This window comes from Eretmochelys imbricata, chromosome 5 (assembly GCF_965152235.1).
Source record: "Eretmochelys imbricata isolate rEreImb1 chromosome 5, rEreImb1.hap1, whole genome shotgun sequence".
NCBI classification, from domain to species: Eukaryota; Metazoa; Chordata; order Testudines; family Cheloniidae; genus Eretmochelys; species Eretmochelys imbricata.
The window spans coordinates 80677656-80697544 of record NC_135576.1 but is presented as its reverse complement, the minus strand read 5'-3'; the positions used below and the strand labels follow the sequence as shown (position 1 = coordinate 80697544).

The 19889-nt window shown below is 39.2% G+C and overlaps 1 protein-coding gene across 2 annotated transcripts in view; it reads right to left on the bottom strand.

The window, feature by feature from the left end:
- The window catches only part of MEGF10 (multiple EGF like domains 10), a 97886-nt gene extending 79885 nt beyond the window's left edge, over positions 1-18001 (bottom strand). Inside the window, exons 1-4 of one of the 2 annotated variants that reach the window (XM_077816362.1) lie at positions 17874-18001; positions 12714-12815; positions 11454-11554; positions 1077-1169 (exon numbers count right to left, since the gene is read on the bottom strand). In XM_077816362.1, coding sequence (XP_077672488.1) covers positions 1077-1169; positions 11454-11554; positions 12714-12815; positions 17874-17986 — 409 coding nt within the window. In that variant the 5' untranslated portion in view covers positions 17987-18001. The remainder of the gene's footprint in view (positions 1-1076; positions 1170-11453; positions 11555-12713; positions 12816-17873) is intronic. The other variant, XM_077816361.1, reaches the window with a different exon arrangement.
- Between the last annotated feature and the right edge of the window lie 1888 nt (positions 18002-19889).

Sequence of the window (19889 nt, the reverse complement as noted above, 5' to 3'; positions counted from 1 at the left end):
CCTGCTCTGCCCCAGGTCCTGCCACCACTCCAACCCCTTCCCCCAAGACTCCTCCCCCTTCCCCTGAGCCTGCCATGCCCTCACTCCTCGCTCCTCCCCCACAGAGCCTCCTGCGCACTGCAAAACAGCTGATTGCAGCTGGCGGGAGGCGTGGGGAAGGGGCTGATTGGTGAGGCTGCCGATGGGCGGGAGGCGCTTGGGGCTGGAGGGGGGGAGCGGATGTGGGGCTACTGACATATTACTGTGGCTCTTTTGCAATGTTCATTGGTAAATTCTGGCTCCTTCTCAGGCTCAGGTTGGCCACCCCTGCTCTGGTACCACCCAGGTAGGGAGGGAGAACTCTTGGAGAAGTGCAGGGAAGTTCTCTAGGTCTCCAAATTCCCATGGCAGCTTTAAGAGCTGGGTGGGGAAGGGCACTTCAGTGCTGCCTGCACCTTCAATCTCTCTCTCTCTCTCTCTCTTTCTTATTCACACACACAGCAAAAGGGAGAGGAAAGTTGGAGAGACGTGGCTGGTAAGTGAAAAACAGTGAGGGAGAGTGAAATGAAAAGAGATCAACCAAGTGAAGAGACGGTGATAATGAATGTAGGATATGGAATGAACAAAAAAGGATACTGAGTCAATGGAGGAGGAAGGAATGGGAATGAGTGAATGAAGGGGTAAATGGGACGAGGGAGGGAATAGAGTAAAAGGGGTAGGGAATAGGCAGAGGAAGAGACTAGTCAGGTTTAAACTCGAGCTTAGGCAGTCGTTCTTTTTGCGCTCAGACAAGAAAAGTTAGAGGGAACCTTGATCAGGGCAAATATATTTACCTTCTCCAGCAATGGAGCCCTATCCAATCTCGCTTGTCAATGGGGCCAAAATTAGCATTTTTTTAATATTGGCACTTGCCGCTACTCCTTTGGAATAAATGAGAGAAATCAGACCACACACAGAGTTCTGACACATTCTGATAAATCAGAGCAAGCTCCTCCAACAGAGACCAGGAGATCAAGCATAGGATCTATGATAATTTCCCAAAGAAGGACAATACAGTAAAAACAACACAAGACAGGCAGCAGCAGGTGTAAACTTACCACTAGAGCAATTGGGACCCCCCCAGCCAGGCTCACACTGACAGGTGTTTGGAGCAATACAACGACCATGGACACATTTATCAGCACAGTGAGCTGTCAGAAAGAGAAATCAATAAAAATAAGAACATCTTGCACAAAAATAAAAACAAACAATAAAACACCACACAATAGCTTTTTCCCCAATCCAGCTGTTTTATTTTTTGTCTCAAATATCCTTTAAAAACATGAAAAATTGTTTTTAAATTCATGTTTGGTAGCCTCACCTGTGAGTCATTTTTCAGACTTAACGTGTATTTTATAACCATACAACTTATTCTCTAAGTTCAAAATCTCAAAATAAATTCCATTAAGGCTGCTCAAATACTATTTCATGCTAAGCTATGAGAAGAAAACTTTTGGAGAAAAACTCATGCCAGTTTTTGCTGCAGCAGTGAGTAAAACATGATTTTCTCTACACCACACAGAATACATCACAACACATCAGTACTTTAATATTTATCTTTATGAATGACTGTATGACTCAGAAGCAGCACGATGAAACAAACATGATCACTAGACAAATACAAAATGTAAACTTGCTGACTCCTCCTGCAATTATCATTGCCAGCGCTGAGTAGAGCTGGATTAAATTTTTCATTTGAAACTTTTTTTAAACAATTGAGGGCCTTTTTTGAAATTGGAAATTTGTGGGAAAACTTTTCATTTTGACCAGCCCTAATGTTGAGTCTTTTGTGCGAGATGTACTCTAGTGTTTGGAGCACAGAAGTGGGAACCAGAGTGTACTAATCCTGGGCATAAGACTTACACTAGGTCACCTTGGGCAAATCACAATCTTTTTGCTTCAATTTCTTCACCTATAAATTTGATATACATGTTACTTGCTTACCTACATCATGTGGTGAACGTGAATTAATGTTAATGTTCACAAAGCTCTTTGAAGATGCAAAGCACAGTGTAAATTACTATTGATGAAGAATCAGAAACAGTGGTCTAGCCACCAGAAGGGCATGAAAAGCTACATACCATTAGCATGGGATACTGGGAGGGAAACCTAGAGCAAGAAGGAAGCTATGGGAACCCAGAGCAGAGAGGGAGCAGCACAGAGAAGACTGGAATAGGGAGGGAATCAGGGCTGTTGTGAAGACATGTCCAGAGTAGGGATTGAGGTGAAGGCAGATCTTTGTTGGACAAAAAGACCAAACTGCAAACAAGACAAAGACATCACCATACTGACTGAGGGGAAGGGCTTATGTCAGTCACAATGGCAGACAGGTAAATTAATCCTGCCCTCCCAACTAACAGTGACGTTGTCTAATTCTTAGGCCAGGAAACTAAAGAAGCCTCATAGAATTGCCCATCATAGGTAGGGGTACAGGAGTTAGGGGTGGTAAATATTTAAGACAATGATGACTGACCACACCTCCCAGAGCTTGAAATCACTCTAGCAAAGAAAAACAAATAAGGAAAACTACATACACTGAAGGTACATCCCCAGGAAGGTCAGTTAATTTTTGTGTATATATATGTACACACACACACACACACACACATATTGTGGGAATTTTGCAATTCAAACAACAGTAATTTCCAAAAGATACACATGGGATGATGATTCTCTCTGTAACATCTCCAAAGTCTGCCATTTGAAAGAAACATCCACAACAGAAATCTGATCATTTATACCAATGAGAAGTGAATCTTTGGGGGAGGAAAAAAGATAAATGGCTCAGCTGGTGTTTGGAAGAGGTTTAAGGAGGCTAAATATGAATTGGACTTTTGTTGAATGAGTGGAAAATGTGCATGTGTGGATAAAGAGGTGAGTACTCACATACTAAACCCAAATTTCTATGCAATGGGGCTACATAGCTCTGCATTGGCCCCACTTTCATTATATCCCATTATGCACACTGTGAAATACATAGAAATAACACATACAAAAGTTTGTATTTGTTAACACAAGCCTAAATAATAATACCTATATAATATCTTTATAACTTAATACCTCCGTAATACCTTTATAAGTAACTGCAGAGAAGTCTACTTACTAGACTGTTTTAAACTTATAAAGCTTGAGATTTACAGCCCCCATGAAAAGTAACTGTTATTTTAAAAATAAAGTGAATTTAGTGCTGGTGAAATATGCCAGGTTGCCAATCCTGCAGATTGAAGTCCTTTATCGATCATGTAGTTCAGGCTTCACCACACAGCTACCAATGTGTCCTTGATCTCAAAGTACCTCCCCTAACAGTGAGGATAGCTCAGTTTCCCTCTCCATTAGTTCTTTGGCCAATCCACTAAAGCTGTTAACAAGGATGCCATTAAGAGCCCTCTTTGATGGTGTAAATGGACACATGCCCATCAGGAACTGAATTAAAACCACTGCCTCATTTCACATAGATTACTGATTAACCATTGGATGGCAAAGACTTTGAGTCACTAAAGTCCAGAACTGATTCAGGTGACCTAGAGGAGAAAGACTCTGACCCAGATTCTCAGTTGTGCCCAATACCTGATAGGAACAGCAGAGGGGCACAAAGGAGCCAGTTGTGGCTCCTTGAATCTAGAACCAGCACTGGTCCTGGTGTAATATAGAATAAAAGCAACCTTAGTCCACTCCACCAGCTGAGGACTACCATACTGCCTACTCTATGAGCAGAGACTATGGATCAACTGCCATTTTGAAAGAAATTCAAATAGGCTTTAAACTAATTTTTCACATCCAAAACTCCTGCTGACTCTTCTGGCCATTCCTTATGTACAAGGAATGCAGGATGAAGTCCATTGATATAAAGGATATTATATAACATGATTATTACTGCTTCCAAAATATTTTAATAAAGATAATTTAAAACATCAAATGAAAATACCATATTTACAAAATTCTACACAAAAGGAGATCCACATGTAATTCTTTATTTTCAAGAGGTTATACTAAATTTGAGGAATATTTAAGTAATATAAGAAAGGCAGGATCATATCCTATGTGTGCCTAAGAAAGAAGGGAAAGGAGGGACATGAAAAATTTCTTAGTTAAGCTTCTTAAATCCAAAATTATATCCAATTCAAGAAATTTTTCTTTACATACTCAGGACACTAATATATCCAAAACTGTTTACAGTCATAAAAATAATTAGTTGTTTCCCATATATCTTCTGTGGTTACTGTTGGACTGACAGCATCTGAACTCAAACCAGCATCCTTAACAGATGTTGTGTGAGGCAAAAAAAATACCACATCATCAAGTTCTGGCATTTTAATACTCTAAGCTAAATTCAGAGCTGGCACCAAATAGAGCAACAGCATCTGCTCCAGTGGAAGGAAGTGCAAATAGGGGCATATTATCTGTGGAGGTCTATATTGTGTCAGAAAAAGAAGTAAGAAGACTTGCACTTGGCTGTGGGTGGGATATGACTTGTACTAGTGAAAAAGCTGAACGAGGCATCACATCAAGGAAAGAGGTCCTGTTTGCATTACGGCTACTACAGACCTGATGCTAACATGTTGATGTACAAGGATTGGTGTAACTCAACATTGAGTCTGTCTGGTTCAAATAGCACCAAAAAGTCATTGACAGTGGTAAGCAGCATGCAGAAAGCACATTCAGCACTGCCAAATCAACCAATGCCAAAACAACCATTTATACGAAAAAAATGACAGTATTTTTCAAATGAGAACACATTGCTGGGTAAGCTCAGTACTGCGTATTAAAACGTAAAAAGTGTTAGCCACATAGAACATGGCCATTTTTACTATTATACTGCTGCAACTAGTGGGTGGCAAACTCTCCATGCACATTTTCAGACATATCACAGGATCATACCAAGGTGAGGGGAGATCATACCAAGAGAATTAAATCATGTTTAGTGCATATAATACAGATCAACTTGACATTTTCAGACACTAACCACATTAGTCCTACCACAAGCTCTCTAATTGATACTTGTCTGTTATCACTGGGGTAAAGACAGACAGTATGACATTTAGAGAGAAGATTGCAATCCAGAAACCTCCTTTTATATTAATGTGCTATAGTACACCACCTGTGGTGCAAATTTAGACTTCTCTTCAATTCCACCATCTACTTAAAATATTACACTTGAGTGTTGGAACTTATGTGTCTCATTAACCTTACACCTTTACTTGTGCACCAGGCCTGTCAGCTGTGAAACATAATCAGGTGAATCAAAATTTCTGAAAAGCATTTTATGCATCTGCATAGTAACTAAGAAAGTGATATGAAATTTCTTAATCATAAGCCATTATGGACTGTGTTTAAACAGCTGTGCATAGAGTTATCGGATGTCAAAAGAAGATGCTGAAGAATTCACTGCAGTAAATCTTGAAATAAGAAAGAGGGTTTGATCTTTAATACAAGGAATGCACAATTTTTTGAAGAACTTTGTCAAATATTTGGAAAAGAATGAAACCTATATTACTCAGGAATAGGGCTGGGTGAAAATTTTCAGATTAAATTTTTTTTCAACGAAAACTGCAGATTTGGATCGACCAAATTGTGAATCTGCCAAATTATTTCAGCTGGGAAATAAATAAATAAATAAATAAAATTTTGAAAAACTCAAAGTATGTTTTTGACATATTTGAAATGAAACATTGAGATTTTTCAATTGAAAATGACTTCTCATTTTGAATGTTACTTCAATTTTTAAAAAATTATAGGTAAAAAAGCACTTGAAAACAAAAAGTTTCATTTCAGGTCAAATAAAATGCATTGTTCATCCTGAAATGAATTTTTATTTTTACTTTTACAGTTTGCTGAAATTTTTGAAAAAATTTTCATTTTGGGTCAACCCAAAACAACCACAACCACAACCACTTCTTTTCTTCAATATTTTGGTTCTGCCACTGAACTGAAAAATTGGTTATTTGCAAAACTCCAGTCAGAAACATATTTTTAAAGGGCCAAATCCCCAAGACCGTACTTGGCAAAAATACATTTGAAGTTGAATGGCTAAGTCATGACTCTGCTGCCCTACGGGCATTGATCCAAGCTATAGCCCAGTTTTACAACTGGGCCAGACTCTGTGCCTACAGAGCAGTTAGTGGATATTGCATGTGTCTCTGTAGTGGCCACAGAACAAATCCTAGGTCCCCATCCCCTCTTTCACAGGCAGAGTTCATAAACCTGCCTCCATTGCTGTGTATGTCAATGTGATCACTGGGGAATGATGTTGGGGGGAAGGCAATGCCTCCCTAATGTCCCAGCATGGGGAGAAATGGGGAAACAGGTTCTCCTTGCTGACTGACAACTAACAGGAGCAAGGCGATACAGTACCAGATAACTGCCAAATGGAGCCATCAGCCCAGAAAGGACACTGCAACTGAGAATGACCCTTCTAAGGCAAAAGAAGTGAGGAGGAGAAAGGGCTTATCCTTCACAACCTCTCTAAGCCACTATCAAAAGCATGTGGTGTTGGTGGGAGTGAAGGCAAACAGAATTCTGATCCCCAGAATCTGCACAGACAGCTCCCTGGAAGTTACTGTAGTCACTGAGGGGAAAGACTCCGAAGTCCCTGTGAGGAGAAGAGGAAGTAGGAGGGATCTGCAGAGAGACGGTGGAAAGCTCTTCTGAAGTTCTGTGGGGCTCAACTGCGATCAGTTTTTCATAGATTCACAGGTTTGAAGGCCAGAAGGGACTACTGTGATCATCCAGTCTGACCTCCTTTATAACATAGGCTACAGAATGTCCACAAAATAATTCCTAGACTAGAGCATATCTTTTACAAAAATATCCAATCTTTATGTAAAAATTGCCAGTGATGGAGAATCCACCACAACCCTTAGTAAATTGTTCTGATAATTAATTATTCTCACTCTTTAAAAATTTATGCCTTATTTCCAGCCTAAATTTATCTAGCTTCAACTTCCAGACATTGGATCATGTTATATTTTTCTCTGCTGGACTGAAGAGCTCATTATCAAATACTTGTTCCCCATGTAGGTATTTATAGACTCTATTCAAACACCCCAAACCTTCTCTTTGTTAAGCTAAATAGATTGACCTATTTGTCTATCACTATAAGGCATGTTTTCTAATCCTTTAATCATTTTTGTGGCTCTTCTCTGAACCCTCTTCAATTTAGCAACATCCTTCCTGAATTGTGGACACCAGAACTGGACACAGTATTCCAGCAGTGGTCGCATCAGTGTCAATTACAGAGGTAAAATAATCTCTCTATTCAAGATTCCCGTTTATGCATCCAAGGATCACATTAGCCCCTTTGGCCACAGCGTCGCACTAGGAGCTCTGTCATAAATATAAAGGGAAGGGTAACTACCTTTCTCTATACCGTGCTATAAAATCCCTCCTGGCCAGAGGCAAAACTCTTTCACCTATAAAGAGTTAAGAAGCTAAGATAACCTCGCAGGCACCTGACCAAAATGACCAATGAGGAGACAAGATACTTTCAAAGCTGGAGGGGGTGGGGGGACAAAGGGTCTGTCTATCTGTGTGATGCTTTTGCTGGGAACAGAACAGGAATGGAGTATTAGAACTTGTTAGTAAGTAATCTAGCTAGAAATGAGTTAGATTTCCTTTTGTTTAAATGGCTGGTAAATAAGCTGTGCTGAATGGAATGTATATTCCTGTTCTTGTGTCTTTTTGTAACTTAAGGTTTTGCCCAGAGGGATTCTCTATGTTTTGAATCTGATTACCCTGTAAGGTATTTACCATCCTGATTTTACAGAGGTGATTCTTTTACTTTTTCTTTAATTAAAATTCTTCTTTTAAGATCCTGATTGCTTTTTCATTGTTCTTAAGATCTAAGGGTTTGGGTCTGTGTTCACCTATGCAAAGTGGTGAGGATTTTTATCAAGCCTTCCCCATGAAAGGGGGTGTAGGGCTTCGGGGGATATTTTGGGGGGAAGACATCTCCAAGTGGGCTCTTTCCCTGTTCTTTGTTTAACACACTTGGTGGTGAAGCATAGGGTTCAAGGACAAGGCAAAGTTTGTACCTTGGGGAAGTTTTTAACCTAAGCTGGTAAGAATATGCTTAGGGGGTCTTTCATGCAGGTCCCCACATCTGTACCCTAGAGTTCAGAGTGGGGAAGGAACCTTGACAAGCTCATGTTCAGATGATTATCCACCTCGATTCCCAAATCTTTTTCAGAGCCACTGCTTTTCAGGACATAGCCCCCCCCATCCTATAAGTATGGCCTAAATTCTTTGTTCCTAGATGTATACATTTGCATTCAGTTGTATTAAAATGCACATTGTTTGCTTGTGACCAGTTTACCAAGCAATCTAGTGACCTGTCCCAGCAATCAGTGACCTGTCCTCTTCATTATTTACCATTCCCCCCATTCTTTTGTCATCTGCAAACTTTATCAGTGATGATTTTATATTTTCTTGTTACCTGTGGTATTGGACATTCAAAATGAAGCTCATCTCCACAGAAGTAATGGAGGTGAGTGGCCTCTGCTATTTAGCCCACTGGTACTTTAGCCTGAGTACAATTAAAAGTCTAGTTCTGCCATCCTTACTTATTCTGCAAGTGGTCTCATTGAAATGAATGGATTGATTCTTTCTTTCCCCCCTAATTTTTGCGGGGGAGTTACTTAGATTTCACTTCTCCTTTAAACTAGGACAAAAATATGTCTTTACTCAGATAATCTACACTCCCAACCTGCTTGACAGAATGTATAACTTTGAGTTAGTCCTACTGCTGCAGTGATAATGAGTGATTTGATCTTAAAGAACACAGTGAGTGCCATCTAATTATGCATCAAGAAATATGATTGGCATCTGTCATGAGTGGGGTCTTCTCTCATTCTCTGTCTAAAGTAAAAACTGCTTTTATTTCTGAAAGCACAAGTATCTAATTTGCGGGTAACTAAAACCACCACTAGCAAACAATGCTAACAAAGGCTTTTCCACAGTGCTTTACTGGTATGTTTCCAGGGATGAATCTGCACTCCACAGCAATGGATTCTGGTCTCCCTCTAAAAAATTGAAATATGTTTTGGCTGTTGTAGCCAAAAAAAAAAACAACATATTGAGTAAACAGTTGTTTATGCTAGATCACCTAAGTTTTGATGATCAGGTTTCTCACTTGTAAGGGCATTATCCAGACATTCCGAAACAAAAAGTTGGCACGATTTCATTGAGATGACAATGGCGTTACAGAATAATTTAAGAATTTAGCAAGTTTTCCTTCATAAGCACAATAAGCATGTCAATTTGACAGGCAGAATCTCTACAGATATTTGCTGGGCAGATTTTTCTAAATACATCCATGGCAATGGGTTTGGAATCTAATTTTAAGAAGCATGTCATTTTATGGAACATGGTGTTCAAAGCAGGTCATAGAATCAGAAGAATGTAGGGCTGAAAGGGACCTAAGCCACATCTCCAGCACTGACCTATATGTAGAGAGCTGAGGAGATCCACCTCAGGGAGGAAAACTGAGGCAGTGCCACACTTTGCAAGCTGGGGGTGCTACAGGGAAGCCACACCCTACAACATTAACGTATTTCAGTGGTTAACTATCTTACAGTTAGGAATTTTCCCTAATATCCAACCTAAATCTCCATTGCTGCAGATTAAGTTGATTACTTCTTGTTAGTATATGTGCAAAGTGCCTCAGGTGACACATGACCAGGATTTATCACCAAATTTGGTCATCTGGTTGGATCATTAGCTTGCTCAGGCTAGGTACTAAAGGGGAGTGTGACGTGAATGCTGATCCATGCCCCCCTGGATTACTTCTTGACCTACCTTCAGTGGACATGGAGAACATTTCGTCACCATACTCTTTATAACAGTCCTTAACATATTTAAAGACTGTTATCAGGTTCTCCCTCAGCCTCTTTCCCTAGATTAAACATGCGCAGTTTTTTTAAACCTTTCCTAATAGGTCAGGTTTTCCTAAACCTTTTATCATTTTTGTTGCTCTCCTCTGGACGTTCTCCAATTTGTCCACATCTTTCTTAAAGTGTGGCACCCAAAACTGAACACAGAACTCCAGCTGAGGCCTCACCAGTGCTGAGTAGAGCAGAACAAATACCTCCCGTTTCTTTCATCTGTCACTCCTGTTAATACACCCCAGAATGAATTTTTTCACAACTGCTTCATATTGTTGGCTCATGCAGTTTGTGAACCATTATATCCCCCAGTGCCTTTTCAGCAGCACTACTGCCTAGCCAGTTATTCCCCATTTTGTAGTTGTGCATTTGATTTTTCCTTCCTAAGTGTAGTAATTTGCACTTGTCTTTATGGAATTTCATCTTGTTGATTTCAGACTGATAATCCTATGGAAAATATTTCTCATATAGGACAGATAGATAGTTGTTAGATACAAAGTTATTTTTATATTTGAATAATAAAAGGTCCTAGTAGTAAAAGTCAATAGTAATTTGCCAAGTAAGAATCAACTACGGGACTAGCGAGTGTTCATGTGGTACATCCCTAACCAAACAGCACAGTAAATCTGTGCTAGAAAAACTGAACCATACACAGTACAGATGCTTTCTCTCATTTCCATTTCCAAAATCCCATTTCTTGGTGGCAACAGTGGACAAAGAGTATGCTCCTGAGAATCCAAATGTTACCAAGGGAGGAAGTTTCACTCAGAACTATAATCCTTCAAAAGCCAGCCATGAAATGACATATGTTGTAATTGTTACTACTTTATGGCAATATATAGTGAGGTGCCAAGCTCCTCCTGAAAGCAGGACAGCAATGGAAGATAAGATGCTGTAAGAATTGTGAAAAACTCCCAGAAGCAGCCAGCAGCAGGTCTGGCTTCTAGGTGGAGGCGCGCAAGCAGCTCTGTGCGGCTCTCACGTGTTGGCCAGTGAGCCGATGCTCAGGGCAGGGCAGCACACGGAACCCCATGGCCCCCCCACCAAGGAGCTGGACCTGCTGCTGGCCACTTCCAGGGCGCAGCGCGATGTCAGAACAGGTAGGGACTAGCCTGCCTTAGCCGGGTAGCACCACCCATGGGACTTTTAACCGCCTGGTTGGCGGTGCTGACCAGAGCCGTTGCAACCCAGTGCCTTACATTCTACAACCCAATACTGGGCCGCAACCCTCAGTTTGAAAAACACTGGTCTAGTATTAAATATGTATGTATTGTGTTGGAAAGGACACAGACACTGGTATTGTATGAGGTGCAACATGCCAGCTGATCATTAGTGAAAATCATGTCAAATGTATCTACTTATACATCTGAGGTCCAATTATCTTGTCATCTGCATATGCACAACATCAATTGACTTCAAAGAGAGTTGCATGTGCACAACTGATGGGATAATTGAGCCCTTGGTAATTCAAGTTCCACAAGTCTACCTCCAAAGGGGAGTGAACCTAGCATTTTGATAAACACACAGAATTTCAAAGCAATACAAAGTTAAACTTACGGACACACATTTCCCTGCTTTCATAAAATCCAGGACAGCACTGAGATTTCCGTCTGTACATTGTTTTTTCTCCATGCCTGTAGGCAGTACGGTAACTGATTCTAATGAAAAATAAATGGATGTTACATTTATTATAATGGCTTTGAAATAAAACAATGTTTATTTTAGCATATTTAGGAACATCTCGGGTTGATACATAATACAAGAGAAAAACAAAAACAGAGATTTGGCTTTATTGGTTGATAAATTTAACAATATCAATGTTCCATTCTGAAAATCTGCCAATATTACCATCATAAACCTTATTTTTTCAGCGGCCAGTAAAATAGATTAAGCATGGTAAAGAATCACAGAAAGAGTTGCTTTTTTTTTTTTAACATTAAACAAGCAACTTTGTTAGAATAAGGAATATAGCTTTATCCCTAAAGCCTTTCTCTCTGCACTTTGTCTCTTCACTGTAGAGTTCCAGCCTAGAACCTTCCCAAGCTCTCTCTTGCCTGGCTTCTGACTACAGATTTAAGGAAACAGTACACATACCCTCACAACACCTGATCTAATATGAACACTGAACAATGAACAGCGCACAACTAAATGGCAACATAGAAGACACATGTTGTCAGTACAACATCTCCATGAACTCTGTATCACTTGTATTTCGTATTGTCAATATTAAACTATCTCATGCAGTATGCTCAAGGAGTAGTTACCCAACACCACCATAACTAATGGGTGTATCATATTGGGCAGAAGAAAAAGAATACTTTACAGCTGCTGAGGCCAGTTCTGAGTCACTCATTCCTTCCTTATTTTTTTTACTATGCATAAGAAAGGGATTTCCTTGAACAAGCCTTTTTTTCCCCTGAAGGCAATGTTCCCTTTCTTCAAAGAGGGCAGCAAGTCATATGCCTCATTTTACACCTCCCTCCAGTTACTCCTTATAGGAGCGGAGGGGTATCATTTTTTTGGTATATCACACAAATCTTTTTTAACCTGGTCACCACTTATCAGATACACACCACATATATGATGGGTTGACAGACCCTGTGATCTTGACAGGGACAAATGATATAAACACATACACTATTGACTGATTTAGACAAACATTTTCCAGATGAGCTGAACTGTAACTGCTAGACAGTTTATTCACTATTGTTGATGTACACTGTACACGACGGTCAATTTTTAACACACTAAATATATACCTTTCATACATTACTACAACAAATGAACAATTTGAAAGTATTGATAATTATAAATTACCTGTGTCGAGTGCATTTAAACCAGTTCAGTATGTCAGTACAGCTGGTGTAGTAAATTTGATCAAAAGGATGTGGATATGATTCTTGAACTGTAACTGAATAACTGAAGAGAAAGAAAACAGATTACTGAGCAAGTATATGTTCATAGTATTAATCTTTTTACAAAGAAAGATCAATCCCAGTAGATTAGCTGTAGCTAGAATTGATAACTATACTCAGGTCTTTGGGGGAGAGCCAATAATCCTTAGAAATATTTATATCAGTATTTAACAATATATGACTATGAACTTGGCTGTCCTTTTCCATCCAAGTTTGCCTTCACAGATGCAGACCTGCAGAAAAGAAGTTCCTTGAGCCTCCCTAAGAAACAGCTCTACACATTACACTATCAACTAAGACTGTCTCCTTCCTAAGGGTAGAGTCTATGACTGTCAAGCTCAAACTACTCTGTATGAAAATTTAGGAAATGGCATCAAGGAAGCACTTAGCACACTCAATGCTTTCTCTACTGTGCTACCAGAAGTAGGTGTAAAACGGAGTGGCAAGTTCTTCCCTGGGTGCCTAATAATCAGGGATAACAACTACAAAATGGAACACAGCTAAAAAAGGACAGGATTCATTGAATGGAAGGTTCTCTCATCATGATGGTATTTTGGAACAGGGAGGAAAAAGAAGGATGAGGGCCCTGCCTCACTACACTGAACTATGGAGTAGGCATCTCAAGTACTTAAACCAGGAAAGTGGAACACGTCCAACCCCAAGCCAATACCCCCCTCAGCAGTGATTATCAGTGTGGCAAGGTCCCCATCCTAACCAAAAATTGCAGATTTGTTACTTTGTACAAAGAACCTCAGATCTAGGTTCCTTTCTCACTGCCTTCTCCTCTCCAGGAGGGAACAACACAGCAGGAATTCACCAATTACAACTCTAATACTGTAGATATTTTCATGGCCTGTGGAACAGGCTCTGAGGGAGGAGATGGATGGTTATCCCAATCTCCAGCCCATCTTGCTCTTACAGTGCTAGACATGAGTAGCTACACTACTAAGAACTGTGAAATGGAAGGGTTTATTTTGGTTTCTCTTTTGCACATGGGGCCATGAACAGGTCAGCTCATAGCAGCAAGTAGTTTATGAGGCATTATGAGTCTTATGTGCCCCAGAAGACCATTCACCCACTCTGCAGAAAAAGGGCCAGCTCCTGAGAGGTGTTGAGCACTCTCAATTTTGATTGATTTTAGTGGAAATTATGGACATTCAATAACTTGGAGGATTGGGTCCTAAGGCCTTAATTTGGTACCACATAAATAAAATAAAATAATCACCATCCTAACAGAAGCATATCAGTGCATACAATTTAGCTTTTGCTCTACATTTATTTTTTTCCTTAATATTTTCATGCAAGTTTATTAAAGATACAGACCACTAAGGGTTATTGTTGTTTGCATTGTTTTTTTAAAGACAGCCTTTCATTTTGTGCCAAATTTTCAGAACTTGGGAGGTCATATTTCTTTTCAAGAAAACTGTACCTGAAATTAGTTATGTCTATCAAAGAAAGTGATTGCTAGACTCTGATTTATTGAAGACTTTAATAATTCAAAGTGGATGGCAACGATAACTAACAATGTAATCATTTAGAAGTTTCTGCAAAATGACTGAGCCCTATTACGCTGTGAATTGTTGGTGATTGTGAGAAAAGTGTAATAAGAGATCTTACAGTTAACTAAAGAGTAACATCTGCATCAGTCATAATATTTTAATGTTCTTAATCCCAATCCTAACATTGTCCATCATTTTATGAAATGAAAAACAGCTAATTGCCATAGACTGGATCTTAACAACCTAATAAATTCTATATTATGCAGATATTAACAGATAGCCAAACATAAAATTGATTTCTGTTTAGTTTCTAAATGTCTACCATGTTGCATTTTCCACATTAAAAACATACAGCACAAGACACAGTAGTGTAATGGACAGATCCACTTGTACTGAGACATTTCCTGATGAATATTAAAGTTAAACAATGACAACTATATGTAAAATTGAAGCTCATGAGGAAGTGCAAGCTTGATTAAGAGGTGGACCAACCATCTTTAAAGAACAGAGTGAAGACACGAACTGAAAAAAAATCACAGACCTCACTAAAAAAAGAAAATTGTTCTGCATGCAGGCAGTGACTGCTCTGCTGGGTAATATATCTGACCAAATGGAACTAAGAATAGATTGTTTAAAGAAAGTAATGTAAATCTGAAAAATCAGTTGTCTCAAGTGAGAACCAAATTGGAGAAATAAAGGCAGGAGACTGAAATTTGTAATACATTTTCCTGAGGATATATCAAAGAAATAAGCTTTTAAGCAATCTCACTGAGCAGCTGGAGAGCCAAGTCTGGAGCCATGAAATGCGGTTTCTTGGCCAACCAGAGAAAATAGAGAGAGAAAATCTGCTCGGACTTTTAGAGAAATGTCTGAAAAAACTGTACCTGAAATCCACTTTGAATACTGTGAATGGAAAGCCTTAGAGGGATGATAAAGAGAATACTTATAGTTATGGTATGCTTAGATACTAAAATGACAGGAATCCTAAGAATATGTTGGATGATAATTGCTGACAGGGTGTAGAACAATTAATTCATGTAACAGTTTTAGGGGATAAAGTGTATTCTGAACCAGGCTTAGAAAGTACAGGACATTAAAGATAAGCACATTTTTTTTAAAATGGCTTTCAAAAAATACAGTTTTAAAGTTTTGTTTCCTGCCAAACTAAAGGTACAGCCCAGTGGGAAAGTATACATGGTTTGGGACTCAAAGCCTGCAGAGAAGCCATTGGAGCAAGTGGAATCCATCTACATTTCAGAGGAGAAAAGAATAATTGAATCTTAGAAAACTCTTAACCAGACTGTTTGTGCTGGCAATAAATCAACTTTTCACTGAGTAATGGGATTATAATGTATGAAAGTGAAGGATACATTTTCTTCTGTGGTGCTAATTCCCTAGGTTGGCCACAAACATGTGCCCAGTGTGCGGCCAAATAGGGCCCCATACATTTGGTGTCTCTGATCAGTCAGTATCTATTCCCAGACAGCACCTACAATCTCCCCTTCCTGTTGTGATACTTACCTTGAGAGGGGACATTGGGAATCTAACTTTTCCAAGTGCCCAGAACCCACTCCCTGCTGATTCCTGCATCCTCCTAAAGACAAACAACTCTAATCCATCCAGCTGTCATACCCTGTCCAATCACATGTCATGGGGGTTACCTCAACTTCCCTGGGGCTCTGTACTTCTTATTTTACACAGGGCCAGCTCTGTTCATTCCTACTATGATCTCAGTTCACATGTAATGAAGATTTTATTATTGGGCGGGCCTCTTACTTAAAGTGTATAGGAATGCCAATGACACAAGCAGTAATAAACTGGTAGCTGGTAGTTACTCTTTTATACTTATGTACCTGCTGTCTGTTCTGAATGGGAATATAAATGCTATGGCAATTTTCAATTTGTGCTTTTATACATTCTACCCACTCTCTAAGCCCCAGAAAATGGAAGGATGAATGAAAGTTGATTTACAAACACTAGGCAGATTTGTTACATCTTTGTTTTCTGCAGTCTTTGATTATTTATCTTAAAGAAATGTTGCAGTAGATTATTCTTTTCTTTTTGTTTACATTTCTCTTGTGGCTTCCTTCAAAATCATCCCTAGAGCTAAAGACAGCACCACCCAACCCCCTCCTCCCACACCATATCGGACATAAAGTACTATCAGACAAGCTTCTGGCTTTATGCTTGGCATTCAGAAACAGGGTATTGATTCAGCTAACTACTTGATATATATCAGCTAATACAAGTTTTTGCATATTCTAACTTGCATGTGAGAGTTTAAGGCCAGAGAGTTGAAATGTTCCACATGAATCTCAGAGCATTTGTTGGATCAGGCCCTTAGAGGCCATTTTTGATAAACAGTCCATAAAGTGTAGAAATATCACCATAAGGCATGTGTCTCTACTAATGCTCGCCAAAACTCTCAACACTTAAATATATAATACAATTTACTTCTGATGCCGGAAGAATAACCTAATGATAATGAGACCATGAGGCATGGTTTCACTATTATAATTTTCATATTTTAAAAGAAGGGAAAACAAATGCATATTGTTTAATCTTGTCTTACCCAATGTGAACATTCTACTGGCAATTATCATGAAATTATGAAAGCAACGGACTAACTAGATTAATGAATTTATAGCCGTACATTTTAAATTTCTGAATCTCATCAAAAAATTAAGCCAACAAGTCTTAATTTAGATTCAGGGAAAGCTGAAAAGTAAAGAAACACCCTAATCATACTTGGCCCAATTCCAGTATGGCTAATTATATTCTGAATATGCAAATTCTCCTGCTGAGTTAATTGGATAAGGTATTCTTATTAACTTCTGTCCCTGTACGGTTGTGTAGTGTTTTTGGTGTCCTTATAATGGATGCTGCATCCTACCCCAGAGATGACTGCATTTAAATATAAAGCAAGATGGTCCTTTTTTTTTTTCATAGATTCATAGATATTTAGGTCAGAAGGGACCATTACGATCATCTAGTCTGACCTCTTGCACAATGCAGGCCACAGAATTTCACCCACCACTCCTGCAAAAAACCTCACACCTATATCTGTGCTACTAAAGTCCTCAAATCGTAGTTTAAAGACTTCAAGGAGCAGAGAATCCTCCAGCAAGCGACCCGTGCCCCATGCTACAGAGGAAGGCGAAAAACCTCCAGGGCCTCTTCCAATCTGCCCTGGAGGAAAATTCCTTCCCGACCCCAAACATGGCGATCAGCTAAACCCTGAGCATATGGGCAAGATTCATCAGCCAGATACTACAGAAAATTCTTTCCTGGGTAACTCGGATCCCACCCCATCTAATATCCCATCACAGGCCATTGGGCCTATTTACCATGAATATTTAATTACCAAACCTTTTACATATACATGGCCCAATTTTGCATTTTTGCCCTTGTAGTAACTGCAGGATCCGATCCACAGTTCATTATTTTTGATCATTTTATAAAACACTTTAAAGCACGTGAAATGCCCTGTATAAAATAAATAATAAATATAATCAGAAGCAACTAAGGATATATCAGGTCTATGATGCTAATAGAAATATTACCTCTCCCAGTGGCTACACACATTTGGATCTTCAAGATTCAAGGATAATGTTGTCCCCATCCAGTGTAACAGTACAACCGGGAAGCACACAAGCCAGTTCAAATTAATAACCATCTTTTCAAATAAATGACCTGTAAAAAAAAAGATTTATATTAGGTCAAGGTAATATTCAAACTATAAACACAGGAAGACAAATTCTTCCTTGGTGAAAGTCCATTGGTTTCACCAAGTTAGAATCTGGCCCCAAACCGGATTATATAGGATAGCAGGCATTTAACAGCAAGACACATGGTGACAGCCTCGTAGTAGGAATATAAGGCTCTCCTTAATAGAATTCAAAATCAGAAATTAAATGTGAATGGGTTAGATGGCACTGAGTGAGCAAATGCACTATAGTTTCACCTCTGGAGACCTGTGTAGGGTGACCAGAGTTTATAGGGGCAACCCCGATATTTGAGGCTTTGTCTTATATAGGCACCTACTACCCCCCACATCCTGTCCCAATTTTTCACACTTGCTATCTGCTCACCCTAGACCTGTGTTGTCACAAGTGAAATTGTGTTAGATGGGCTCAGTTTACATACTAGTGGTTATCTGTCTATATCACAGAACAGACACACAAATTCAAACAACTGCCATCTTTAGCTCAGAAAAGACTGAAGACTGGAGGAGCAGGGATGTTCCCAATCAGAATGAAGATGCAATTAGTTGAGTATTGTCCAAAAGCGCAGACAGCACTTGTTCACAGAACGGCTCTAGGGACAAAGTATTTAGAGTGATGAGTCCCACAATTTAATAAGACCCAACTTCACTTTAAAAAAAACACAATAGAGTATAATGTGAAACAACTTTCTTTTGCACAGCATCTCTCATAAAAACTATATCCCAGAATTCTACATCTATCTATTTCTAATGGCTCCCCTTACTATGTCTGAGTGCTACACAATCATTAATGATTAATGAGGATTTTAGCCTCACAATATCCCTTTGAGGTAGTGAAATATCACCCCCATTTTACAGATGGGGAACTAAGGCACAGATTAGAATAAGAGATTAAACAAGGTCACACAGGAAGTCTATATCAGGAATGGAGCCCAGGTCTCCAGAGTCCAAGTCCAATGCCCTTTTCACTAGACCATACTTCCTCCTATTGACAGAATTCAATATTCTTATTGTTTATTATTTGTATTACTGTAGAACCTAGCAGACCTAACTATGGACTAGGACCCCACTTTGCAAGGAGCTGTACAAACACAAAACAAAAGACAGTCCTTGCTCTAAGTAGTTCACAAGCTAACTATAAGACAAGAGATAAGAAATGGATACAGAAAGAATGGGGAGTACAAGAAAACAATTAGATTATATTGGTCAGCATGATACACAGTGGTGTGTGCACACCAGCAGAGGAGAGCTAGGCAAATGAGAAAGATCTATATTTCAGATAAGATTGGCACAGAAATTATGTGAATAAGGGCAAAATCAAGACTGATCTTAGACCAGTGATGGTTGAATGCACTGTAAAAAGGGTGCATGTTCTGATCTTGGCTGTGAGAATAGACATATCCCACTGCATACAAGGGTGATGCTTGTGCACAGAGAGTTGAACTGGATCATATGCTGATAGCAAAAGATGAACATAGACTTATTTGGAAAAGGACTGTATCTTTAACACATGGAATATCCTACTAACATGCACATATCATCACAGTTAACATATTTTAATAAATATTATTGTCTACCCGGTCTGGGATGGTGAAACTGACAACAAAATCACAGGGAAAAGATGGAAGTCAGAAAAACAAACAAGTAACAATAAATAAACGTTACACTTTTTTTTTTTTTTTGGTTTTATATATATATATGAATCACATATTATTCAAACCTGCAAGATGCTGAACAAACCCCTCAATGAGAATATAGAATGTTCACCATCCCAGGAATTGCTCAATACCTTGCAGAATCAGACCCATAATTGCCATGTAAGTGCATAAGTTGACAATGTGGTGTTTTTTTCAAC